Source organism: Anolis carolinensis, unplaced genomic scaffold (genome assembly GCF_035594765.1).
Source record: "Anolis carolinensis isolate JA03-04 unplaced genomic scaffold, rAnoCar3.1.pri scaffold_13, whole genome shotgun sequence".
In the NCBI taxonomy this organism is placed as follows: Eukaryota; Metazoa; Chordata; class Lepidosauria; order Squamata; family Dactyloidae; genus Anolis; species Anolis carolinensis.
The window spans coordinates 18,593,501-18,618,515 of record NW_026943824.1 but is presented as its reverse complement, the minus strand read 5'-3'; the positions used below and the strand labels follow the sequence as shown (position 1 = coordinate 18,618,515).

The 25,015-nt window shown below is 39.9% G+C and overlaps 1 protein-coding gene across 1 annotated transcript; it reads right to left on the bottom strand.

Moving 5' to 3' along the window:
* Positions 1–13,694: 13,694 nt before the first annotated feature.
* Positions 13,695–22,786, bottom strand: rps15a (ribosomal protein S15a). The gene is made up of 5 exons (XM_003228982.3): positions 22,679–22,786; positions 18,900–19,037; positions 18,122–18,201; positions 15,003–15,088; positions 13,695–13,830 (listed from the first exon to the last, which is right to left on the bottom strand). The coding sequence occupies exons 2-5, from the start codon at positions 19,030–19,032 to the stop codon at positions 13,737–13,739; spliced, it is 393 nt and encodes a 130-aa protein (XP_003229030.1). The 5' UTR covers positions 19,033–19,037; positions 22,679–22,786; the 3' UTR covers positions 13,695–13,736.
* Between the last annotated feature and the right edge of the window lie 2,229 nt (positions 22,787–25,015).

Here is a 25,015-nt window from a genome sequence, read left to right as displayed (position 1 = left end):
TTGGACGGTTGTGTTGTTAAAGTGTGAAGTATGGAACCCTGTGCAGACGGGGAAGCCTTAGCATTGAACGGTTGTGTTGTTAAAGTGCGAAGTATGGAACCCTGCGCAGACGGGGAAGCCTTAGCATTGAACGGTTGTGTTGTTAAAGTGCGAAGTATGGAACTCTGCGCAGACGGGGAAGCCTTAGCATTGAACGGTTGTGTTGTTAAAGTGCGAAGTATGGAACCCTGCGCAGACGGGGAAGCCTTAGCATTGAACGGTTGTGTTGTTAAAGTGCGAAGTATGTTACTCTGCGCAGACGGGGAAGCCTTAGCATTGAACGGTTGTGTTGTTAAAGGGCGAAGTATGGAACCCTGCGCAGACGGGGAAGCCTTAGCATTGAACGGTTGTGTTGTTAAAGTGAGAAGTATGGAACTCTGCGCAGACGGGGAAGCCTTAGCATTGAACGGTTGTGTTGTTAAAGGGCGAAGTATGGAACCCTGCGCAGACGGGGAAGCCTTAGCATTGAACGGTTGTGTTGTTAAAGTGTGAAGTATGGAACCCTGCGCAGACGGAGAAGCCTTAGCATTGAACAGTTGTGTTGTTAAAAGGCGAAGTATGGAACCCTGCGCAGACGGAGAAGCCTTAGCATTGAACGGTTGTGTTGTTAACGTGCGAAGTATGGAACCCTGCGCAGACAGAGAAGCCTTAGCATTGAACGGTTGTGTTGTTAAAGTGTGAAGTATGGAACCCTGCGCAGACGGAGAAGCCTTAGCATTGAACGGTTGTGTTGTTAAAGCACAAAGTATGGAACCCTGCGCAGACGGGGAAGCCTTAGCATTGAACGGTTGTGTTGTTAAAGTGTGAAGTATGGAACCCTGCGCAGACGGGGAAGCCTTAGCATTGAACAGTTGTGTTGTTAAAAGGCGAAGTATGGAACCCTGCGCAGACGGGGAAGCCTTAGCATTGAACGGTTGTGTTGTTAAAGGGCGAAGTATGGAACCCTGCGCAGATGGGGAAGCCTTAGCATTGAACAGTTGTGTTGTTAAAAGGCGAAGTATGGAACCCTGCGCAGACGGGGAAGCCTTAGCATTGAACAGTTGTGTTGTTAAAAGGCGAAGTATGGAACCCTGCGCAGATGGGGAAGCCTTAGCATTGGACGGTTGTGTTGTTAAAGTGCGAAGGAGGGAACCCTGCGCAGACGGGGAAGCCTTAGCATTGGACGGTTGTGTTGTTAAAGTGCGAAGGAGGGAACCCTGCGCAGACGGGGAAGCCTTAGCATTGGACGGTTGTGTTGTTAAAGTGCGAAGTATGGAACCCTGCGCAGATGGGGAAGCCTTAGCATTGGACGGTTGTGTTGTTAAAGTGCGAAGTATGGAACCCTGCGCAGATGGGGAAGCCTTAGCATTGGACGGTTGTGTTGTTAAAGTGCGAAGTATGGAACCCTGCGCAGATGGGGAAGCCTTAGCATTGGACGGTTGTGTTGTTAAAGTGCGAAGTATGGAACCCTGCGCAGATGGGGAAGCCTTAGCATTGGACGGTTGTGTTGTTAAAGTGCGAAGTATGGAACCCTGCGCAGATGGGGAAGCCTTAGCATTGGACGGTTGTGTTGTTAAAGTGCGAAGTATGGAACCCTGCGCAGATGGGGAAGCCTTAGCATTGGACGGTTGTGTTGTTAAAGTGCGAAGTATGGAACCCTGCGCAGATGGGGAAGCCTTAGCATTGGACGGTTGTGTTGTTAAAGTGCGAAGTATGGAACCCTGCGCAGATGGGGAAGCCTTAGCATTGGACGGTTGTGTTGTTAAAGTGCGAAGGAGGGAACCCTGCGCAGATGGTCAGTCAACGCAACTTAAGCAACGTGTAGTCATTGAATTCTTGAGAGCAGAAGGTGTCACCCCAAAGGAGATTCATCAGAGAAATCAAGCTGTTTATGGTGATTGTGTTAATGTGAGTACGGTTCGTTGTTGTGCGAGTAAGTTTAAAGATGTCGAGGTGGGAACATCTGACTTGCGTGACAAACAAAGAGTTGGACGTCCTGTGACAGCAACCACCGAGATTCACAAGCAAAAGGTGGACAGATTGATTCGGGACGATCGTCGTATCCCTCAAATTTCAAGCATAATTTCACAAGAACGTGTGGGTCACATGATTGCTTTGCTTGGCTATCGGATGCTGAGAGAACTGTGAGACGGCAGTTGCGGAAACAGAGTGTCGACTTCTTCCGTGACGGCTTCAGAAAAGTTGTTCATTGTTGACAGAAATGTATCCAATTGCCTGGTGATGATGTGGAAAAGTGAATAGTGGTAGTTAAAGAGCACATTCTGAGGATTATTTCTGTGTTTGATTTATTAAAATATTTATTTATTTACCGTATTTATATTCCGCCCTTCTTTCTCACCCCGAAGGGGACTCAGGGCGGATCACATTACACATATTAGGCAAACATTCAATGCCTTTTTAACACAGGACAAAGACAAACAACAACATAGCTCCGAGCGGGCCTCGAACTTATGACCTCCTGGTCAGTGATCCATTGCAGTTAATTGCACTGGCTTGCTCTCCCGTCTGCGCCACTGCCCCGGGCTGTGGCAAACATTCAATGCCAACAGACAAACAACATATATAGACAGACACAGAGGCATTTAACATTTTTTCCCCAGCTTCACGATTCCGGCCACAGGGGGAGCTGTTGCTTCACTGTCCACTAGTGGCTGTACTTCCTCATTTCTTTCCTCGTGTTTTGCTGGCAGTTTTATGATGTTGTAAATTAGTTAAATTAGCCTCCCGCATAAAGCGTACCTAAATTTCCCTACTTGACAGATGCAACTGTCGTTCGGGGCTGCATAGGTCAACAGCAAGCCGGGCTATTTAATGGTCGGGGGCTTGCCATTTTATACCGCACTTTATTGTCCATTCAACTGTGAAATTTCCTTTTCCCATTTCGTAACACTCTGCACTTTGCCTGGGATCTACGAATTAGTCTCCTGTTTTTAACACTGTATCCTGCTTGTTGATTTTAATGATTGTTTTTATTGATGTTGATGTTTTTTACTGGGATAATTGTCTTATTGCTTGGTTACTGTTATTTGTTTGTTTTATCGGGCCAGGCCCCATGTAAGCCGCCCCGAGTCCCTTCGGGGAGATGGGGCGGGGTATAAAAATAAAGTTATTATTATTATTATTATTATTAACCCGCCCCAGGCTTCAAACTCATGACCTTTCGGTCAGTAGTGATTTACTGCAGCTGGTTACTAGCCAGCTGCGCCACAGCCCGGCCCCAAAAAAATATTCCCATTCAAACTGAAGTAACGAAGGTGGAGGCATTACTTTTCATTCAACCCTCGTGTTTTGAGTCTCAGCACTCAATAGATTCCCAACAGTCTCTGATGTGAGATAAAAATAATGAAAATAGAATCAAGGGTGAAAGTGGTTGTGTTTTGCACGCTATTGATACAACAGAACATGCCTTTGAATGTTCCTTATGAACGGCCTCTCTGTTGTAGCCACTGGTATATACTGGTTTGGCTCATATTCTCCAGGCGAAGATTCTTCACAAAGGAAAAGATTGTTGATTCAGAAGATCCAAAGTCCCTTTTCTATGAAACAGTGATTAAGGCCGATTTGGGTCCCCATTACAGCCATCCGAAACTACTTAACAGTTCCTTTAAAAAGAAAAAACCAGTTTTCCATTAAATAACGCATTGGATTTCCATTGTTAAGGAACCAGGGCAGCCACGCACTGAATGGCTCCATAGAAGACGATGACAAAAAGCAAAGATATCCATTCAATCCTCTACAGTTTTCAAAGATTAGAACATGACGAGTGTTTCATCTCCGCAATACTATTGATAATGGAGTCTGTATTAGGAGGGCGCGAGCCAGTGAATTGGAAAAGTATTGCTTCAAGGGAATCCTCGCCTTTTGATTAAAACGGCATTAAGTGATCTCTTTGTATTCCTTCCGCCGAAATGAAATCTCTCTCCTAAATGCTTGCTTCTCTTCTCACTTTCCCATCCATAATGTTCCCCTATTAAGAGATGCATCACTGGTTCCTGTATAGCATAATCTTCTTATTATATACTGGAGGTTATTTTCTATCTCACGTTTTTTAAAACTAGCTCCATTTCTCATTAAGTAAGCCAATACAGGCCATTCGTAAAAACCTGTCTTGTGCGGTTTCGTTTTGCTGATTTCTTAAATGAATTTTAAACGATTTAACCCTATATATTGTTTTTAAGCATCTCTTACAATAGTGGGTTGTTGTGAGTTTTTTTGGGCTCTTTGGTTGTGCCAAGGGTTCGAGTTCATCTTGTTTATTTCCCATGTTCTTTTTTTTAAAAAAAAATATTTTTTAAAATTATTTTTAATTTTTTTTTCAGAGGTACCTCCCTTAGCAGAACTAGAACAATATACAGTAGAGTCTCACTTATCCAACACTCACTTATCCAACGTTCTGGATTATCCAACGCATTTTTGTAGTCAATGCTTTCAATATATCATGATATTTTGGTGCTAAATTCATAAATACAGTAATTACTATATAGCATTACTGTGTACTGAACTACTTTTTCTGACAAATTTGTTGTCTAACATGATGTTTTGGTGCTTAATTTGTAAAATCATAACTTAATTTGATGTTTAATAGGGTTATCCTTAATTCCTAATTATCCAACATATTCGCTTATCCAACGTTCTGCCGGCCCGTTTATGTTGGATAAGTGAGACTCTACTGTATTACAGAGTTGCTGATAATGGACAAAATAACTGTACACTTAAGAGGAGAACCTTTAGAGAACTTTGTTAATGAATGGCAATATCCAATATGATCCAATATCTCAATGTAAAATTAATTTTAAAATGTACATAGCGGAAGCTAATAGACTGAAGGCAAGGAGAAAATGGATATTAATTTGGAATATATAATATTTTTATATGTACAGTAGAGTCTCACTTATCCAAGCTAAACGGGCTGGCAGAAGCTTGGATAAGCGAATATCTTGGATAATAAGGAGGGATTAAGGAAAAGCCTATTAAACATCAAATTAGGTTGTGATTTTACAAATTAAGCACCAAAACATCATGTTATACAACACATTTGACGGAAAAAGCAGTTCAATACACAGTAATGTTATGTTGTAATTACTGTATTTACGAATTTATCATGATATGTTGAAAACATAGACTACAAAAATGGCTTGGATAATCCAGAAACTTGGATAAGCGAAGCTTGGATAAGTGAGACTCTACTGTACTATTCAAATAGAAGACTGTGGCCCCTTATTAAAAATATATTGTCTGAGAAATGATTATAAAAGACTTAATAGATGAAAGTATTGCACTGTATGCAACAAACACTTGCGATATATGTATATTTGAATGAATTAAAATAAATAAACATTGAAAAAAAATTATTAAGAATAAAAAGCCTTCACATAAAAAGTAGGGGAACAAGGTGAATTCAGAAAAGTAGGGAAAAAAAGATAAAAGAAAAAGAACGATAAAAAAGCAAAAGAAATATATGTATGAAAAGTTTAAAAGATCAAAGGGAGGAAAAAATTGTGACTTCCCTTCTTCTTCCTTCTGTTTAGTTGCTAATAAATTCTAAAAAACCAAAAAAAATCCCAAAAAAAAGGATTTTCTTTCCCTCTCAAGTCTTTACTATATTCGATATGTAATCTTCAAAAATTGACCAATCAGTATTTTTTTACTCCACTGCCTGTGTTTTCTTTTAATAAAAATGTTAGTTTGTCCACGTCCTTTATTTCCATTATTTTAATTCTCCAATCCTTTGTATCCGGTATTGTGTCCAATTTCTAACTTTTCGCAAAGGTATGTGAATAACTTTTCCTGATTCATCTCAATTTCTAAGCCAAAGAGCCGGCGTTGTCTGTAGACGCCTCCTAGGTCATGTGGCTGGAGCCCAGTTACCTTCCTGCCAAAGCGGTACCTATTGCTCTACTCACGTTTGCATGTTTTTGAGCTGCTAGTTTGGCAAAAGCTGGAGCTAACCATGGGAGCTCACCCCACTCCCCAAATTGGGAGTCAGCAAGTTTCGCAGCGTAGCAGTTTAGCCCTCTGCGCCACCACCGATAACAGGTTATTTCCGTCCAAAATGTTCTTGCTGGATTTTAAGTTAATCGCTCATTCCTCTTGAAGTCACAGAACCCCCATTAGGCTCTTGAGTGACATTTAGCAGAATGCAGTCAATGTGAACATGCAGAACGGGAGAACTGGCACGGTTCTGAGGCAGCGGCTCCTGGTTATGTGAGGTAACAACGTTTTCTCCGTCTTGGATGAGGCAACATTGTGGGGCACATCATGCAAAACAAGTCACTACGCCTTTGAAAAACTCTTGGAACTTTTCCCTGTGTGGCCGGTCACATTTGTCTCCATTCAAGCAAATCTGAAAATGTTGTTATTGTTCCTCTCCACTGGATACAGATGCTTTCCAACTTTGTTTTGTAAATTGTTGGAAGGGAGAGAACTAACTTCCCCTTCCCCAGACAATACAATAAAGGTTGTCCTGAATAAATGGGTAAGAACTTCCAAACCACATCATATGGATCTTTTTCTATGCGAGACGACAGTGGATGACTGATGAGCTTCCAAATCCATCGTGTCAAAAATGACCCAAAGTGGGGACTGCTCTTCGCTCCACATCAGGCCCGGTCTCTTTGTCACAAGATAGTGAGCTTGAATGTGCAGCTAAGAACAGAGCTGAACCAACACACTGTCAGGACCCAGGCTGCAGAGCACCAATAACCTTACACAGAGGCCAGAATCTATCTAATATCTTTATTATAGAAATATATATAGTCAATAAAAACAAGTGAAGAATAAAGTTCAGAAGCAGACCTTCCAGATGAGGTCAAATATAGTCCAGAAAAGTATTGTCCAATATAAGATATTAGAGTCCAAAGTTATAATCCACTTGACCGAAACACACACTTTGCCGAGCAATAGTGTGCGGAATGACAGAGTCTTTAAGGTCCAATGTAGCTTGACAACTAGGCTAGAAAATAACTTGATTCTTGGCTAGATCAAAGACTTGGAACGAGGCAAACACGAAACATGAACAGAGTCCAAGGAAGTCCGTGAAAACAAGGCAAGGCTGGAAACTTGATCCGGGAAACAAGGAACTGGGGTTACGAAGTCCACACACGATCTCTCTCCTCAAGCTGAACAATTGACTCCTCAAAGTCCCCCTTGCGACCAGCACCTATATTGGGTCTCGTTTTCCCGCCAACAGAACATTTTCCCTAGAGAACGAGAAGTGAAACCCAACTATGTCCAGATGCATGACTCCTTAGAATTTCCCAAGGGAAGCAGACCTAATCAGCTAGTTGTTTGGCAGCGATTCTCAGGCTCCGGCGATTAGCCTCCCTGGCTCCTCTATCTCTATTATAATTGTCCCTACGGGAAAATGGGGGGGAATTCTGCCCAAGGCCTGTTTGGCTACATTCTTGAGGACAAACATCCTCCAGGTGGAGAGGCTCCGATTCTGGCTGAAACGGCGGAAATCCCATGTTTTCCTCTTCGTCTGCCACAATAGTACTAGGAACAGGACTACAAGGCCCATGAGTCATCACACACACACACATAGAAACACTAAAGCAAGTACTGTGAGTATCTGGACATCAAAGTTGCCATATAATCCAATTCAGTGTGGATTTTATACAGCTGTGCAAAAGGGGCCTCATATAAAACAGTTCTAAGCAGATAATATGAGATTATAAATATAATATGTAATAATTATTGTGGTATTATAATAATACAGAACAATATAATCTCTAAAACCAGGACAGTAAAATAAAGAGCAACACTCTGAAAGCAGGGGAATTGGGAATTCCAGAAAGGAAACAATCAGGGCCAGCTAACACCTCCCAACAAAGGATCCCCCCCCAGGCAGGAAACAGCCAGGCTTTGAAGCAGCAAGGCCGTTAAATGCTAATCAAGGTGGCTAATTGCACCTTGATTAGCCTGCCGCACTGAGACTATTAATTGCTATTCAAACTGGCCAACCAAGGATTCCGCAAAGTAGAAAGCAGCCAGGCTTGCAAGCAGAAAGGCTATTCATTGCTGTTTATCTTGACCAACCAAGATTTCCCCTAGATAGAAAACCCCCAGGCTTTGAAGCCATGAGGCTACTTCGTCCCATCCAACCTGGCCTAGCAACGATGCCCGATGTAGAAAGTGGCCAGGCTTTTAAGCTGCAAGACTATTCAGTGCAATTCAACCAGACCAACAAAGGATTAACCTTGGTAGAAGGCCGCCAGGCTTTGAAGCAGCGATACTACTCTGTACTATTGAAGCTTATCAACCAAAGATTCCGCTAGGTAGCAAGCAGCCAGGCTTGGAAGCAGCGAGGCTATTCAATGCAATTCTAGCAGCCCAAAAACCATTCCCCTGGAACGCAAGTACCCAGGCTTCCAAGCAGCAAGCCTATTTCATTACATTCCTTTCCACAAGCAAGGATTCCCATAAGAAGAAAAAAGCCAGGCTTTGAGGCTGCAAGGCTATTCACTGCTATTCCACCTGGCCAACAAAGGATTCCCATCAGCCACAGCAACGCGTGGCCGGGCAAAGCTGGTATTGCTATATAATCCACGACTACCACAGTAGGTTAAACTGCCAGCTACAGAAGATCTTACTGAGCCGAAGGTTGTCAGTTCAAGTCACGAATTGGGGTGAGTTCCCGCCATCAGCCCTAGCTTTTACTTACCTAGCAGTTCAAAGACAGTGAGTAGATAAATAGGTACCACTTTGGCCGGGAGGTAAAAAGATGCCCCTGAAGACATGCTGGCAATTCGATCAGAAAGGGATCCATGGACAACAGGCTCAAATGGAAAAACAGAACAGCACCTCCCCATGGCCGAGCTGAGCGCAGCCTCCAGATGCTGGAGGTGAAAAAAGGGGGAAGCCTTGCCTCTGTTTATGTACTGTCTGGCTTTGTTGTCAGTTGTATAACTGAACTGAATGTTTGCCATATATGTACTCTGTAATCTGCTCCGAGTCCTCTCAGGGAGATATAAATAAATATTTATTATTATTATTATTATGACACAACAAACAAGACAGATATGCTGGATTTCTTATCACAAAACCACAAGTCGAACACTTCCCAAGTGTCTAGGACTGTGTGATGTATTTTCGGATGATGCGCGCAGATCCCAGTAGGGTGGCCTTTTGCAGTTGGCAGATCGTAATTTTGTCAATGTCTATTGTTTCCAAATGCCGGCTGAGATCTTTTGGCACGGCACCCAGTGTGCCCATCACCACCGGGACCACCTGCACTGGTTTCTGCCAGAGTCTTTGAAGTTCAATCTTGAGGTCCTGATAGCGGCTGAGTTTTTCCTGTTGTTTTTCACCTGGGATGGCAACATCCATGATCCAAACCTTGTTCTTTTTCACAACTGTGATGTCTGGTGTGTTGTGTTCCAGACCTTTGTCAGTCTGGATTCGGAAGTCCCGCAGTATCTTTGCATGTTCATTTTCCAATACTTTTGCAGGTTTGTGATCCCACCAGTTCTTTGCTGCTGGGAGGTGGTACTTGAGGCATAAGTTCCAATGGATCATTTGGGCCACATAGTTGTGCCTCTGTTTGTAGTCTGTCTGTGCGATTTTCTTACAGCAGCTGAGGATATGATCCATGGTTTTGTCGGTTTCCTTGCACAGTCTGCATTTTGGGTCATCAGCTGATTTTTCAATCTTGGCCTGAATGGCCTTTGTCCTGATGTCTTGCTCCTGGGCTGCAAGGATCAGGCCTTCTGTCTCCTTCTTCAGGGTCCCATTCGTGAGCCAGAGCCAGGTCTTCTATTATTATTATTATTATTATTATTATTATTATTATTAATTGCCTTTGTTCTGATGTCTTGTTCCTGGGCTGCAAGGATCAGGCCTTCTGTCTCCTTCTTCAGGGTCCCGTTCGTGAACCAGAGCCAGGTCTTCTCCTTATCAGCTTTTCCTTCAATTTTGTCAAGGAACTTTCCATGCAGTGTTTTGTTGTGCCAGCTGTCAGCTCTAGTTTGTAGTGCAGTTTTCTTGTAGTGGTTTTTTGTCTGTTGTGTTTTGAGGAGTTTCTGATTTTTGACTTCAATCAAAGCAGGTTCTTCACTTTGCTTTACATATTCTGCCATATCATTATTATTATTATGTCAGAATGCAGTGTAGCTGCACTGGACTGCATTATATGGCAGTGCACATGGAGCCGATGACCTTAGCAAATGCAGTAAGTGGCAGCCTGGTTCTTGCAAGGAGCGGCTGAGGATTGGCGTCATTCAATTTTTAAAAACAAACCGAGAGCTCCCTCTGCTGAACCAGGCTCAGTTCTAGTCTTCATTTAGTTCTTCAAATAGTGCTTTACTGCCATGCTAATAAAATACTGATTAATGTGTTCTAAACCTTTCCACTGTATTAATTTGTTGTTTTTTTAAAAATAATTTTTATTGGTTTATAAGTGTAGATACAGCGAAAGCGAGGAAAACAAAATTGGTGGGGCTAGTGCGAAGAGGTGGGGAGGGGAAAGTAGGTGTAGAGACATGGGGAGAAAAACAGGATAAAGAGAGTAAGAAAAAAGATAAGAAAAATAAATAAATATATATAGTAAGGGGGAGAAAGAATAACTCCCCCCCTTAAAGAAAAAATAATAATTAAAAAAAATAAAAAATAAAAACTTCCCATTGTCCTCTTGAGGAGTTTTAGTTGGTTTTTTGTTCGTTTTTCTGTTCCAGTTGACGCTCAAGAAATTTTCATCTTCATGCGTCAGATAAGTTTATTATGAATGTGTTTCCACTTTCTTGAATAGTCTCTGAAGCCTGTCCAGTCCGTCTTCTTTTTTCCATCACTTAATTTCTGTGTTAAAATGTCAATTTGTATTAAGTCCAGCAATTTTATAATCCAATCATCTGTAGTGGGTATATTTTTTTGTTTCCAAACTTTGGCTAGAACTAGTCTTGCAGCCGTGCTCATTAGGAAGAACATTTTATCTTCATTTTCCTTCAATTTTTGACTTGTCATACCTAATAAATACATTTCCGGCTTTAATGGGAACTTGATTTGAAGTATTTTTTGTGTTATCTGATGTATTTTTTTCCAGTATCTATTAATATTCTTCTTAATTTGTTGACTTGAGAAATTCCATTTCCCATTGCCTATTCAACTAGCCAATTCTTGTTGAAACCAGGATTTCATAGGATATTGCAGTTAAATTGCTAAAATTATATAGTACTCCCTCCCCAAAGAGATCAGGCAAGCCCCTACATTGCACTCTTTCTGCAAGGAACTGAAAATCTGGTGGTTCTGGGAGGTCTTTGAGCAAGATTAGTTGGCTGTTCAAAATGTTGACCTTGGTCTACACACTACCCCCAGGTCCAATCTATATATATAAAAGAGTGATGGCATCACGGCAACCCACAAAACAACAAAACTACAGGCCCCCCAACCTCAAAATTTGACAACACAACCCATCATCCACGCCTCAAGGTTGATACAACAAAAAGAAAAGAAAAATAAAGTCTTAATTAGAGAGAGAGGAATAATTGCTTTTATCCAATTGCTGCCAGTTAGAAGGCTAAGCTCCTCCAACTTGGTCTCCTAGCAACCCAATTAAAAAATAATAAAAAAACACTAAAAAGTAATTAAAAACACTAAAAGATTAATACAATAAAATACTATAACAGAAAATAACTAAAAATAATACAAGAAAATAATAAAATATAATAAAAAGATAACTTACAATAAAATTTATTAAAAAATACAAATGACGTCAAATAAAAATTACAAAACAATTTTTAACCAATACCACCACCACTTTGCCACAGCAACGCATGGCCGGGCACAGCTAGTGATACACTAAAATACAAGTCTTTACCTATCTTTTAATTGATTATGTCTACCTCGCAGCTCTGATTAATGTATTGGACTCCTTCATATTGATTGGCACTGTAACTGTGCTCATTATAGATTGAACTGTTTTAACTACTGTTTTATATTGTTTTTATCTTTGTTCGTTCATGCTGGAAACCGTCCCAAGTCCTTTCGAAGACTAAAAAGTTCTAAAAGGTAATTTGTGCAGTTTGAGACTGCAAAAATGGCTAATTGGAGAATGATGTCCACCAGTTACATATACAGTAGAGTCTCACTTATCCAACATAAATGGGCCGTCAGAATGTTGGATAAGCGAATATGTTGGATAATAAGGAGAGCTGAAGAAAAAGCCTATTAAACATCAAAATAGGTGATTTTACAAATGAAGCACCAAAACATCATGTTATACAACAAATTTGATACAAAAAGTAGTTCAATATGCAGTAATGCTACGTAGTAATTACTGTATTTATGAATTTAGCACCAAAATATCACGATATATTGAAAACATTGACTACAAAAATGTGTTGGATAATCCAGAACGTTGGATAAGCGAATGTTGGATAAGTGAGACTCTACTGTAAATGTTGTTTTGGCTTACAACTCCCAGAAACCCGTTTACCTGCTGATAGATGGAGCCCCCGGTGGCGTGGTGGGTTAAAGCCTTGTGACTTGGAAGGCTGCCAAGGTTCGAATCCAACCCGGGGAGTGCACGGATGAGCTCCCTCTGTCAGCTCCAGCTCCATGAGAGAAGCCTCCCACAAGGATGGTAAAAATATCAAAACATCCGAGAAATGTCCTCTGTGCAACGTCCTTGCAGGCTGCCAATTCTCTCACACCAGAAGCAACTTGCAGTTTCTCAAGCTGCTCCTGACAAGAAGGAAAAAAAACCCCGCTGATAGGATTTCTGGGAGTTGGAAGGCCAAAACATCTGGGGACCCACAGGTTGAGGAACCACTGCTCTACACATTTCCAAGATCTGGGGTAGATTGAACATTGGAGGTGCAATAAGAGTTATTTCTTCGTTCAAATTTCCTCCTTGCCAAAACAGCATTTTCTCCTTGTGCTTCCTAGCAGACATAAGCAGGATATTTAAGACTAATGCATGGCTGTCCCAGTCCCAAGGTTTGTTTCTGCCCTCCCAACACACACACATTCAACCCAATATGCCAGCAGACAAACCTGTCCAGATACCCATATGGATTACTTATGCGCTCTGCCGTAACCTGGCCAGGATGACAAACTCTAGGACAATGATGGGCAACCTTTTGCGCTTGGTGTGTCAAAATTCACCAAACCCCCCCCCCCCCCAAAAAAAAACCTAGCATGACTTGGGTGGTGTGTCACTTTGAGAAAAAAACCATAATTTCTCAATATGTATAGTTTAGATAACAAAAATGTATAATTGTAATATATAACTGTATTTAATAAATCAAAAAACTATTTACTACCATTATTTCCATGTACAACAACCTATGGTACCTCTTGCAGTTTCCACACTGATTTCTCTCTATTTTAGTTTCAATGTAGTCATGAATAATGAATAATAATAATATAGTAATAATATGATAATATACTACAATAATAATAGAATGACATAATGATAATGTAATGTGCATAATTCCCATGGAGTAAACAACAAAACCACGGGACCAAATCACACCGAATTTGGCCACAAAAGACATAGTCATCCAATCAATCTGCATGCGGCAGCGTGTCAGCAAAAATGGCTAGGCGTGTCACTGCTGACACGTGTGTCATAGGTTGGCCATCACTGCTCTAGGAAAATACGCAAGAATCTGAAACACATCAGCAAACAAAGGCTAACTTTTAAGACACTGGCTGCAGAGTCCATCTGAACCATTTATTAGTATGCCTTTTTTTTTACAAGTTTAGAAAAAGAATCCCAGGATTTTCCCTCCTGTGTGTTTTCGCCTAGCTTCCTCGTGGTCCATGATGCCAGCTGAAGTTGTCAGCACAATGAATCTATTGAAAGGGAAGGAAAACAATTTGTCAGGGGCAACTTCAATCAGAGATCCTATCTGTCCAGTCAGAAAGAGGAATTTAGCTTTGTCCGAACAGGAAACGCATGCGAAGAAATTATACTAGGCTAAAAACTAAACACACAGGTGACTTGAGTAGAAATAACTATGAGATCAATTCTATAGGACTCAATAGCAAAATGTTTAAAAGTTAACCAGTCAAGTGCTCACGTTCATTTTGTATCTATTGTGACAGATTTACATTAGATTAGTTTTAATACAGTAGAGTCTCACTTATCCAACATAAACGGGCCGGCAGAATGTTGGATAAGCAAATATGTTGGATAATAAGGAGGGATTAAGGAAAAGCCTATTAAACATCAAATTAGGTTATGATTTTACAAATTAAGCACCAAAACATGTTATACAACAAATTTGACAGAAAAAGTAGTTCAATACACAGTAATGTTATGTTCCAATTACTGTATTTACGACTTTAGCACCAAAATATCATGATACAATAATAATAATAATAATACCTTTATTTTTATACCCCGCCCCATCTCCCCGAAGGGACTCGGGGCGGCTTACATGGGGCCTTGCCCGATACAACAAACAAATATCAATAACAAAGCAAAAGCACAATTAACCCAATATATTGAAAACATTGACTACAAAAATGCGTTGGATAATCCAGAACATTGGATAAGCGAGTGTTGGATAAGTGAGAATCTACTGTACCATTTTTCTGTTCTAAAGTTTTTAGCAAGGGACTTTTCCTGTTCAATCGCCCAGCAACGTGTTTTTAACCATTGTTTTGGAGAGTGGCTGTTTAGTATTTTTACACAGAATTAATATTATCAGTTGAACAGATATTTCATATGGCAGAGTGGTCCAATCTTTAGTTACCCAAGGGCCAATCAAACTTTAGTATAGGAATGTGAGGACCAGAGACATTCCAGAAAGAAAATGTTTCTTAAAACCTTAAAGCAGTAAGAAGGGTAAAGGATTTCCCCCCAAATAATTAAAATATTTTTCCAGTAAGAAAAATGAATTGGTGGGCCGCAGGCAGGTTGGACCACACTGTCTTATGGTATATTAATTTGGTAGAATAAATAAATTTGCAAACTTAGCTACCATAAGCTTAAACTACCATTCAGTTCTGTTGACACTTACCCGAACTGACGTGACGGTAGCAGGTTGTTCTGCCACTTTTCCAAATCCTTCAGCTGGACATCGAATCTGGGGCTGATCACACCACACTGTCAAACCAGGCAAGAGAAGAGGTAAACTTTAATTTTCTCCCCTCCAATTATTTATGTAACCTCGGTGTGACATCAAAATCTCTGGATAAGGTTGAGGAATGCTGTTGTATTTAGTCATGTCACCAAAAGGAAACTACCCGAGCATAAGAAGTATTTGTTGTAAGTTCAATACAATTTTGCAAAATAATAATAATAATAATAAATTATTAATAATTATAAATATTAATTATTATAAATATTAATTATTAATAATTATTAATAATATAATAATTAATAAGGTTTGGATCATTGATGTCGACATCCCAGGTGACAGTTGCATTGACGTAAAACAACAGGAAAAACTCAGGACCTCAAGATTGAACTGCAAAGACTCTGGCAGAAACCAGTGCAGGTGGTCCCGGTGGTGATGGGCACACTGGGTGCCGTGCCAAAAGATCTCAGCCGGCATTTGGAAACAATAGACATTGACAAAATCACAATCTGCCAACTGCAAAAGGCCACCCTACTGGGATCTGTAGCATCATCCGAAAATACATCACACAGTCCTAGACACTTGGGAAGTGTTCGACTTGTGATTTTGTGATACGAAATCCAGCATATCTATCTTGTTTGCTGTGTCATAATAAAATAATAATAATCAAAGAAGTGGTGAGAAGATATGTGGGGCAGTTGTCTTACTGTAGCCAGGCAGGGCTGGGTCAAATCAGTATGGGAGCCCATATTTCCAGCAAAAACAGCGACCCCAGAATGAGCCATTTCCATTTTAACAAGGCAGAGCATCCTATTCCAAATGGGTTATTTATTTTAAATAAAAAGTGAAAGGCCCTTCTTGCTTTGCCTAAGGAGGCACCCCATAGTAAGCTTGGCTTCAAATTATCCCTCATCTTAAATCAGTAAATCTCAGCAGTGAGTTCAGCACATGCCTGGCAATTTTTTAAAAAACTAAGCTTATCAATGCACACTGAACTGTACTATTGTTCGCCAAATGAGATCCAACTAAATTACGACTGTCACCAAACAATACGGAATGCAGTGGCTATGACATTCTGCCCTTTCAATGGCAGCCAAATCTGCAATAGGCCTTGTCATTGGGGCAAGTGCCTGGGTAACAACAGCTAACGACAGATTCCAATACTGAATACTGAACAATAACAACAACAATAATAATAATAATTTATATCCCGCCTCCATCTCCCCTGAAGGGGACTCGGGTCAGCTTACAGCAAATTCAAAATACAAGCAATGATAAAATATGAAACATCAAAGGACAACAACAGAAACCAATAATAAAATATACACAATAGGCAAAAAAACACAACACAGAATTAAAACATCAAATTAAAAACAATGAGGTTGCAATAGTGGATAAGCAAGGTGCACATTATGAGTAACAAATTTGTAAATAGATAAAGTGCAATAACAGCTTTGTGACAATACACACCTTCTCATCACATGTGGAACATTTCCAAGCCTCTCAAAAATCCCCAACTAAGTTTATTAGACATGCACTCTGTTAAATTAATATGTTGTGTGTTCATGTTAAGATGTTTAAAATAATTATTTTGTTATGCATTTTAACCCTATAATTTGTGTTGTGTTTTAACTGTATGTCAAACTGTGGTTCTTAGGGCTTTGTTCCCATGTAAGCCGCCACGAGTCCCTTTAGGGAGATGGAGGCAGGTTATAAGAAATACATTATTATTATTGATACAACAACATAGTCTGACACAGCAAACAAGATAGACATGCTGGATTTCGTATCACAAAATCACAAGTCGAACACTTCCCAAGCATTTAGGACTGTGTGATGTATTTTTGGATTATTATTATGATTACTATTATTATTAGATTGTGTGTGTTAAGTGCTTCCAAGTTGCCTGGCATGCCCTATGGATTTCATAAGGTTATCTCAGGGAATACTCAAAGGTGATATTGCCAGTTCCTTCCTTTAAAGTACAAAACCCCGAACTTGTTGGCAGTACCCATCCAAGGACCGAGAATAGCTCAGGTTAAGCAAAAATAAAAATTGGAAGTTCCTACGAGATACTCTAAATTTATTATTTCAATTTTTATCTCACAAAAATATTCTTTGAACAACCATAATCATATTAAACCATATTTTAGGTTCATTACTTTAAAAAAAAATATGCATAAAGAGACATTTTTGTTTTCCACTACATTTTTTTTCCTTCGTGTCAGGAGCAACCGGAGTTGCTTCTGGAGTGAGATAATTGGCCGTCTGCAAGGACATTGCGCAGGGGGAATTGCCCGGATGTTTTGATGTTTTACCATCCTTGTGGAAGGCTTCTCTCATATCCCTGCATGGAGCTGGAGCTGACAGAGGGAGCTCAGCCATGCTCTCCCTGGGTTAGATTCGAACCGGCAACCTTCAGGTCAGCAACCCAACCTTCAAGTCCTGCCAGCACAAGGGTTTAATCCACTGCGCCACCGGGGGCTCCTGTTTTGTCTGTTGAAGCAACTAACCTGTTACTTCCTTTGAAGATAATACAACAAATTGGCACATCTTGCAGCCAAGAGGCAGAGAACTTCAATAAGAAAAAATACATTTGTTTCTAATTGTAGCCATCAATTCAAATTGATTGCTACAATTAGAATTGATTGCTACACAAGTTTGTTCCAGATTCTTCACAGAGCAGTTTTGTTTAGAAATAAAGATACCTCAAAATGTCAATGTACAAAATGCCTAGCTTAGCTTCAAGGATGCAGTACACATATTTTATTTTTTGTGTATGGCACTGGACCTCTGACATATTTATCAGGCACCTACACACCCATCAGCATGCTTCAATGGCTGTTTGCTGAAAAAGGAACAATTTCCCATATTTCTATGGGCTTTTTAAGTCACGCACAGTCCTAAAATGCGTGAGCAATTTCAGGTATAGAGGTGGAGGGCCCTGGGGCTGCAAATGTAATCCACTGCCTATATTTTTCATACTCCTGATTTAAATATCTCACAATTCTATCTCCCAATAGAAGAGTATTGCACTTTAAAAACAAGTCAGATCCTACCTTGTTGAGTCTGCCCGTGAGATTAACAACAATCTTTCCAGCTCTGTGGTCATCAATGATCTCAAATTCGCCTATGTAACCTGCAATTTAAAGAGCAACATTAAGCGTATGCAAACCTCTCCACTGTTCAAACACAACCATATACCTGGGAACCAAAACATCATGATATATGACATATAACTAGAGATCAATTTTCCCATGACGAATGCCTGGCAATTTCACAGAGTCCTGCATGTTAAAATCATAGAATCAAGACTTTTCATTTTGGAAGAACCAGCAGATAATACTGAATTGAAATTGCTAATAATGGGGTTCAGATCTCTACTGTGACATGTATCTTGTCAAACTCTCAACACCACAGGTCCTTATCTAAATCCCTTGGAGGAAGGATGAGGTGGAAGTGACATTAATAAAAATACTATCTACACTGCTGATCTAAAAGGGTGAATCTGTTGACCAAGAGAGATTACTCCTCCCAAATACCTGGCCACTCTTTTGAGAAAGAAAAATCAACTACAACCTAAGACATATGCAAGGTTTCTTCTGGAGTATTCCAGATTACTTTGAACTCACTTCTAAATATAATTTTGAATGTTCTGTTGTCTAATATTTTCTCCTGGCCAAGAATCTAGATCAAGATAATACCATTTATTTATTTATACCCTGCTTTGTTTCTCCAGGGCACAAGAGGCAGGGCACAACATAACACATTATCACAACATCCACATCTTTTCCAGCCTATCATACACAAGCATTCTTATTTGTTCTGGGGACTTACCATGCTTCATCATCACAGTTAAGAACCGGACAATTACTTTAGAACACGGTCTTATGAGAACTTGACGCTTTCCACGCTTTTCTGCATTATTGATACTCTTAAGAGCATCTGCCAAAACATTCATGCGCACCATGATGCCTGTGTGGGGAAAAGATAAATGTTTAACTGAGAAGCAGAGTGCTTCATGTGTATCCGAGATCTCCATGCCACTGGAAGCAGCATAAAATAGTATGTAATAAAAAAAAAATCACCAACATTCAACTTTTGAACTTAAGCTATTTGTGGATTATTGCTTGTAAATAATTAGTAAGAGCTTTAAAGGAGTATATATCGTGTTACTGGAGTATGATCACTATGAAATGCAAATTTGATTACTTGTGGGCTTTTGAGACAAAATTAAGTTGCTACATTTTTATAATTGTTTCAAATAAGGAGTTATAAACCATTCTTATTTAACTGTGATTGTCATATAGAGGTTGAACGTCTGCAACAAGCTTTATATATTAAAAACACAATGTTAACACATAAAGAGTTCATGCGTACATTGATTAAACACATACACTCACTTTCTCTCTCTCTATATATATACACACATACATATGGCTGGTTTACACTTAAACAATGTCTAATAATAATAAGAGACAATAGTACGAATGCAATTCTATCTTCCTAGCAGATTTGGGTTAGTCTAGATGACCCATGAGGACTCTTCCAATTCCACGGGCCTTTGGCAGAGGCACAGACAACGAAGGAAACACCACAGGGGTGTAACTTTTCCCAATGCTATCTAAAACACTCTCTCTCTCTCTCTCTCTCTCTATATATATATATATATGCACACATACACAAGGCAGGTTTACACTTAAACAATGTCTAACAATAGTAAGAGATAATAATATCACAGCAATTCTATCTTCCTAGCAGATTGGGGTTGGACTAGATGACCCAAGTGGACTCTTCCACTCCACGGGCCTATGGCACAGACAGCAAAGGAAACACCACAGGGGTATAACCCTTTCAAATGCTATCCAAAACACACTAGATCTCTCTAAATATATATATGGCTGGTTTACACTTAAACAATTTCTAATAATAATAATAATAATAACAGATCATAATATGACTGCAATTCTATCTTCCTAGCAGACTGGGGTTGGACTAGATGACCCAAGTGGTCTCTTCCAACTACACGAGCCTATGGCAGAGGCACAGACAACAAAGGAAACACCACAGGGGTGTAACTTTTCCCAATGTTATCCAAAACACACACACACTATGTATACACCTAAACTGAACTAAAGACGACATCTACAGAACCTGTATTGTTATATACAGTATATGGCTGATTTACACTTAAATAATGTCCCTACATAATAACAACAGATAATAATATGCCAGTAATTCTATCTTCCTAGCAGATTGGGGTTAGACTAGCAGAATGACTCCCTTTGGGGAGATAGGACGGAATACAAATGAAGTTGTTTATTATTATTATTATTATTAGACTAGATGACCCATGTGGTCTCTTCCAACTCCACGGGCCTATGGCAGAGGCACAGACACCAATGCTATCCAAAACACAAACTCTCTCTCTCTCTATATATATATATATCTCTATATATAAAAGGCTTTTGGCACCACGGCGACTCACAAAACAACAAAACCCAACACCCCCCAAACTCTAAAATTGCCAACACAATCCATCATCCCTGCCTCCAGTAAGATACAACACAATCACACAAAAAACACAATCACAACACCAAAAAAAGGCCAAAAACCACAACAGGCAATGTGCTATTCACTGTTATTCCACCTACCTAACAAAGAATTCCCATACGTCACAGCAACGCGTGACTGGGCACAGCTAGATATATATATACACACACACACACACGGCTGGTTTACACTTAAACAATGTCTAACAATAAGAAGATATAATAGTATGACTGCAATTCTATCTTCCTAGCAGATTGGGGTAAGACTACATGACCCACGTGGACTCTTCCAACTCCACAAGCCTATGGCAGAGGCACAGACACCAATGCTATCCAAAACACAAACTCTCTCTCTCTCTATATATATATATCTATATATATAAAAGGGTAATGAAATTTCGGCCTAGGACAAAACAACAAAACTACACATCCCAAAAAACACTAAACTTGGCAGCACAACCCCTCATTCATGCCTCTACATTCATACAACAAAAAGAAAAGAAAAATAAAGTCCTAATTAGAGGGAAAGGAATAATTGTTTTTATCCAATTGCTGCCAGTTAGAAGGCTAAGCTCCGCCCACTTCAAGGCTATTCAGTGCTATTCAACCTGGCCAACCAAGATTTCCCCTAGATAGAAAACTCCCAAGCTCTGAAGCCACAAGGCTACTCCGTCCCATTCAACCTGGCCTAGCAAGGATGCCCTATGTAGAAAGCGGTCAGGCTTTGAAGCTGCAAGACTATTCAGTACAGTTCAATTGGCCAAACAAGGATTCCCCTACTGAGGAAGTAGCCAGGTTTCAATGCTGCTCTTTGATTGAGGGTGTTACTCCAGCTACTCCAGGCTTTGAGGCTGCAAGGCTATTCAGTGCTATTCCACCTGGCCAACAAAGGATTCCCATAAGCCACAGCAACGCGTGGTCGGGCAAAGCTAGTATCTATATATATAAAAGAGTGATGGCATCACGGCAGCGGACAAAACAACAAAAGTAAACACCCCACAACCTCGAAAATTGACATCACAACCCCTCATCCATGCCTCTAGGTTGATACAACAAAAAGAAAAGAAAAATAAATTCCTAATTAGAGGGAGAGGAATAATTGTTTTTATCCAATTGCTGCCAGTTAGAAGGCTAAGCTCCGCCCACTTGGTCTCCTAGCAACCCACTCAGCCCAGTGTTAATAAAATAATGATAAAAAATAAATACAAATAATACAATAAAAAATTATAAAAAACACTAAAATAATTAATACAATAAAATACTATACCAAAATGACTAAAAATAATACAACAAAATAATAAAATATAATAAATAAAAAAGATAAGTGACAATAAAATTAATTAAAAAAAATACAAATAACGTCAAATAAAAATTCCACAACAAGTTTTAACCGATACCACCACCACTTTGCCACAGCAACGCGTGGCCGGGCACAGCTAGTATATATATATATATTATACACACACACACACACATATATGGCACATATAAGAAGATATAATAGTATGACTGCAATTCTATCTTCCTAGCGGACTGGGGTTAGACTACATGACCCACGTGGACTCTTCCAACTCCACAAGCCTATGGCAGAGGCACAGACAACAAAGGAAACACCACAGGAGTGTAACTTTTCCCAATGCTATTCAAAACACACACACACACACACACTATGTATACACCTAAACTGAACTAAAGGTCACATCTACAAAACCTGCATCGGTCTTGACTGCCCACACACACGTAAGAAGCAACAGGATGCAAACCACAGAAGCCAATGGTCTCTCTGTGAGAGAAACTCCGGGAAAGGCTTTGAATGGCAACCCAGGCCTCGCGGCCTTCTCCTCAGCCGAAGCCTTTCTTTCCCAGGCAGCCTCCCTGGGCCCCCCGGCCTCCCTTCCCATGGGCCCCGGGACGCTCCGGAGCGGCGCCCAAGCCCCCAAACCGGTGCCGGAGGACGAGCAGAGCCCGCTCTTTCCATCCCCGCATCCAGATGGGGACAAAGCCGCGGGATGGACGCGATACGAGGCGGATGCTCCGGGGGAGCCTCCACGGAGCGCCACTCACCCGCGCAGCAAGATGGCGGAAAAAGGAAGGCCGAGGGCCGGGCGCGGGGGCTTGTGGGGAACCGAGGCTCGCGCTGGACGGCAGATCTCGCGAGGTTTGTTTTTTTTTTAAATTCCCGCGTCACTTTGAATGACAGGGCGGGGCCGTTTTTCAGACATGGTGGAGTCCATGTCTGAATGGATTTAATCCGGATTGGTTTTGGTACTAATTATGCTTAATAATGTTCTAGTATTTAAGATGCGTGACGTGCTTATTATTACTGGGTTGCGGTGAGTTTTCTGCGCTGTCTGGCCCTGTTCCAGAAGCACTCTCTCCTGACGTTTCGCCCACACCTATGGAAGGTACCCTCAGAGGTCTGCTGGAGGTGAAGCCTGTGAAGTGTGTGGGAGAAAGAACTCTTGTCTGCATGAGGCAAGTGTGAATGTTGCCATTGGCCACTTTGGTTAGCATTGAATAGCCTAGCAGCTTCAAAACCTGGCTGCTTCCTGTCTGGTGAAATCCTTGGTTGGGAAGTGTTAGCTGGCCCTGATTGTTTCCTGTCTGGAATTCCCCTGTTGTTCTTTATTTACTGTCCTGATTTTAGAGGTTTTTTTTTAATACAGTAGAGTCTCAATTATCCAACATAAACGGGCCGGCAAAATGTTGGATAAGCGAATATGTTGGATAATAAGGAGAGATTAAGGAAAAGCCTATTAAACATCAAATTAGGTTATGATTTTACAAATTAAGCATCAAAACATCATGTTATACAACAAATTTGACAGAAAAAGGAGTTCAAGTTATGCTATGTAGTCATTACTGTATTTACGAATTTAGCACCAAAATATCACGATTTATTGAAAATATTGACTACAAAAATGCGTTGGATAATCCAGAACGTTGGATAAGTGAGACTCTATTGGTAGCCAGATTTTGTTCATTTTTCATGCTTTCTTCCTTTCTGTTGAAATTTGAAAACACAAATGCTGAACTATTCTCACAACAACCATAACCAGAAAAAAAAAAATTCGGGGACGGATTGAAATCCATAAGCATGTGGACCATGCTGTTTTGGAGATACAACCTTCTGCATATAACTTAATTTTAATATAACTTATTAATTTCAGTATATTATATCTGCAACACAGTATAATAATGATTTAAATCAAGATAGTGTTTCAGATACACCTTCTGCATATAACTTTTTAGTTTTAATATATGAATACCTGCAACACAAAATACAGTAGAGTCTCACTCATCCAAGCTAAACGGGCTCGCAGAAGCTTGGATAAGCAAATATCTTGGATAATAAGGAGGGATTCAGGAAAAGCCTATTAAACATCAAATTAGGTTATGATTTTATAAATTAAGCACCAAAACATCATGTTAGACAACAAATTTGGCAGAAAAAGGAGTTCAATACGCAGTAATGTTATGTTGTAATTACTGTATTTACGAATTTAGCACCAAAATATCACGATATATTGAAAACATTGACTACAAAAATGGCTTGGATAATCCAGAATGTTGGATAAGCGAGTGTTGGATAAGTGAGACTCTACTGTATATTATATTATATCTGCAACACAGTATAATAATGATTTAAATCAAGATAGTGTTTCAGATACACCTTGTGCATATAACTTTTTAGTTTTAATATATGAATACCTGCAACACAAAATATAATTATCTTGTTTTGCAGATACACTTTCTGCATATAACTTTTTAGTTTTAGGGCTCTGAAATAAAAAAAACTGGCTATTCTGAAGTGGGAGGATGTTGACAACTGTTATGTTTAATAAAATGTCACTGTCTTCCACTTTTGTTATTTATTTACGTTTCTAGGTATTACACATTTATCAGCAGTCTACACAGCAATGCAAAGGAACAATGCTGAGCAAAATAACAACCACACAACATTGATTCCCACTCCTTTCCTACACTTTTTCTTCACACACGACACTGCATTTCTACATCAGCGTAAAAGTATTTTGTGTAAAATAAATATGCAAAATTCTTATGCAGAGCAGATAAGATATACAAGGCAACAGATTTTCAGAGGAATTGATTTTCCGCTATGTTCCTCATGCATGTTATTCTGTATTTTACCGAAAGCTTTTAATTTCCCTTTTATACCGTTCTCCTTTCTTTGTAATGTGCGCATGACTTGCTGGCAGAGAATTCAAATGGCCAAGAATTGTCTTAGCAATTAATGGGCAGTTCAGTCACATTTCTACAAGCAAATTTGCGAAAATAATTCCTCTCTGACCCGCAATTTTAATTTTAATAAAATTTGAAGTGGCCAAATTCTTAAGCTTATTTTTGATCATTCACAGAATTACACTTTCTTGTTGGTTC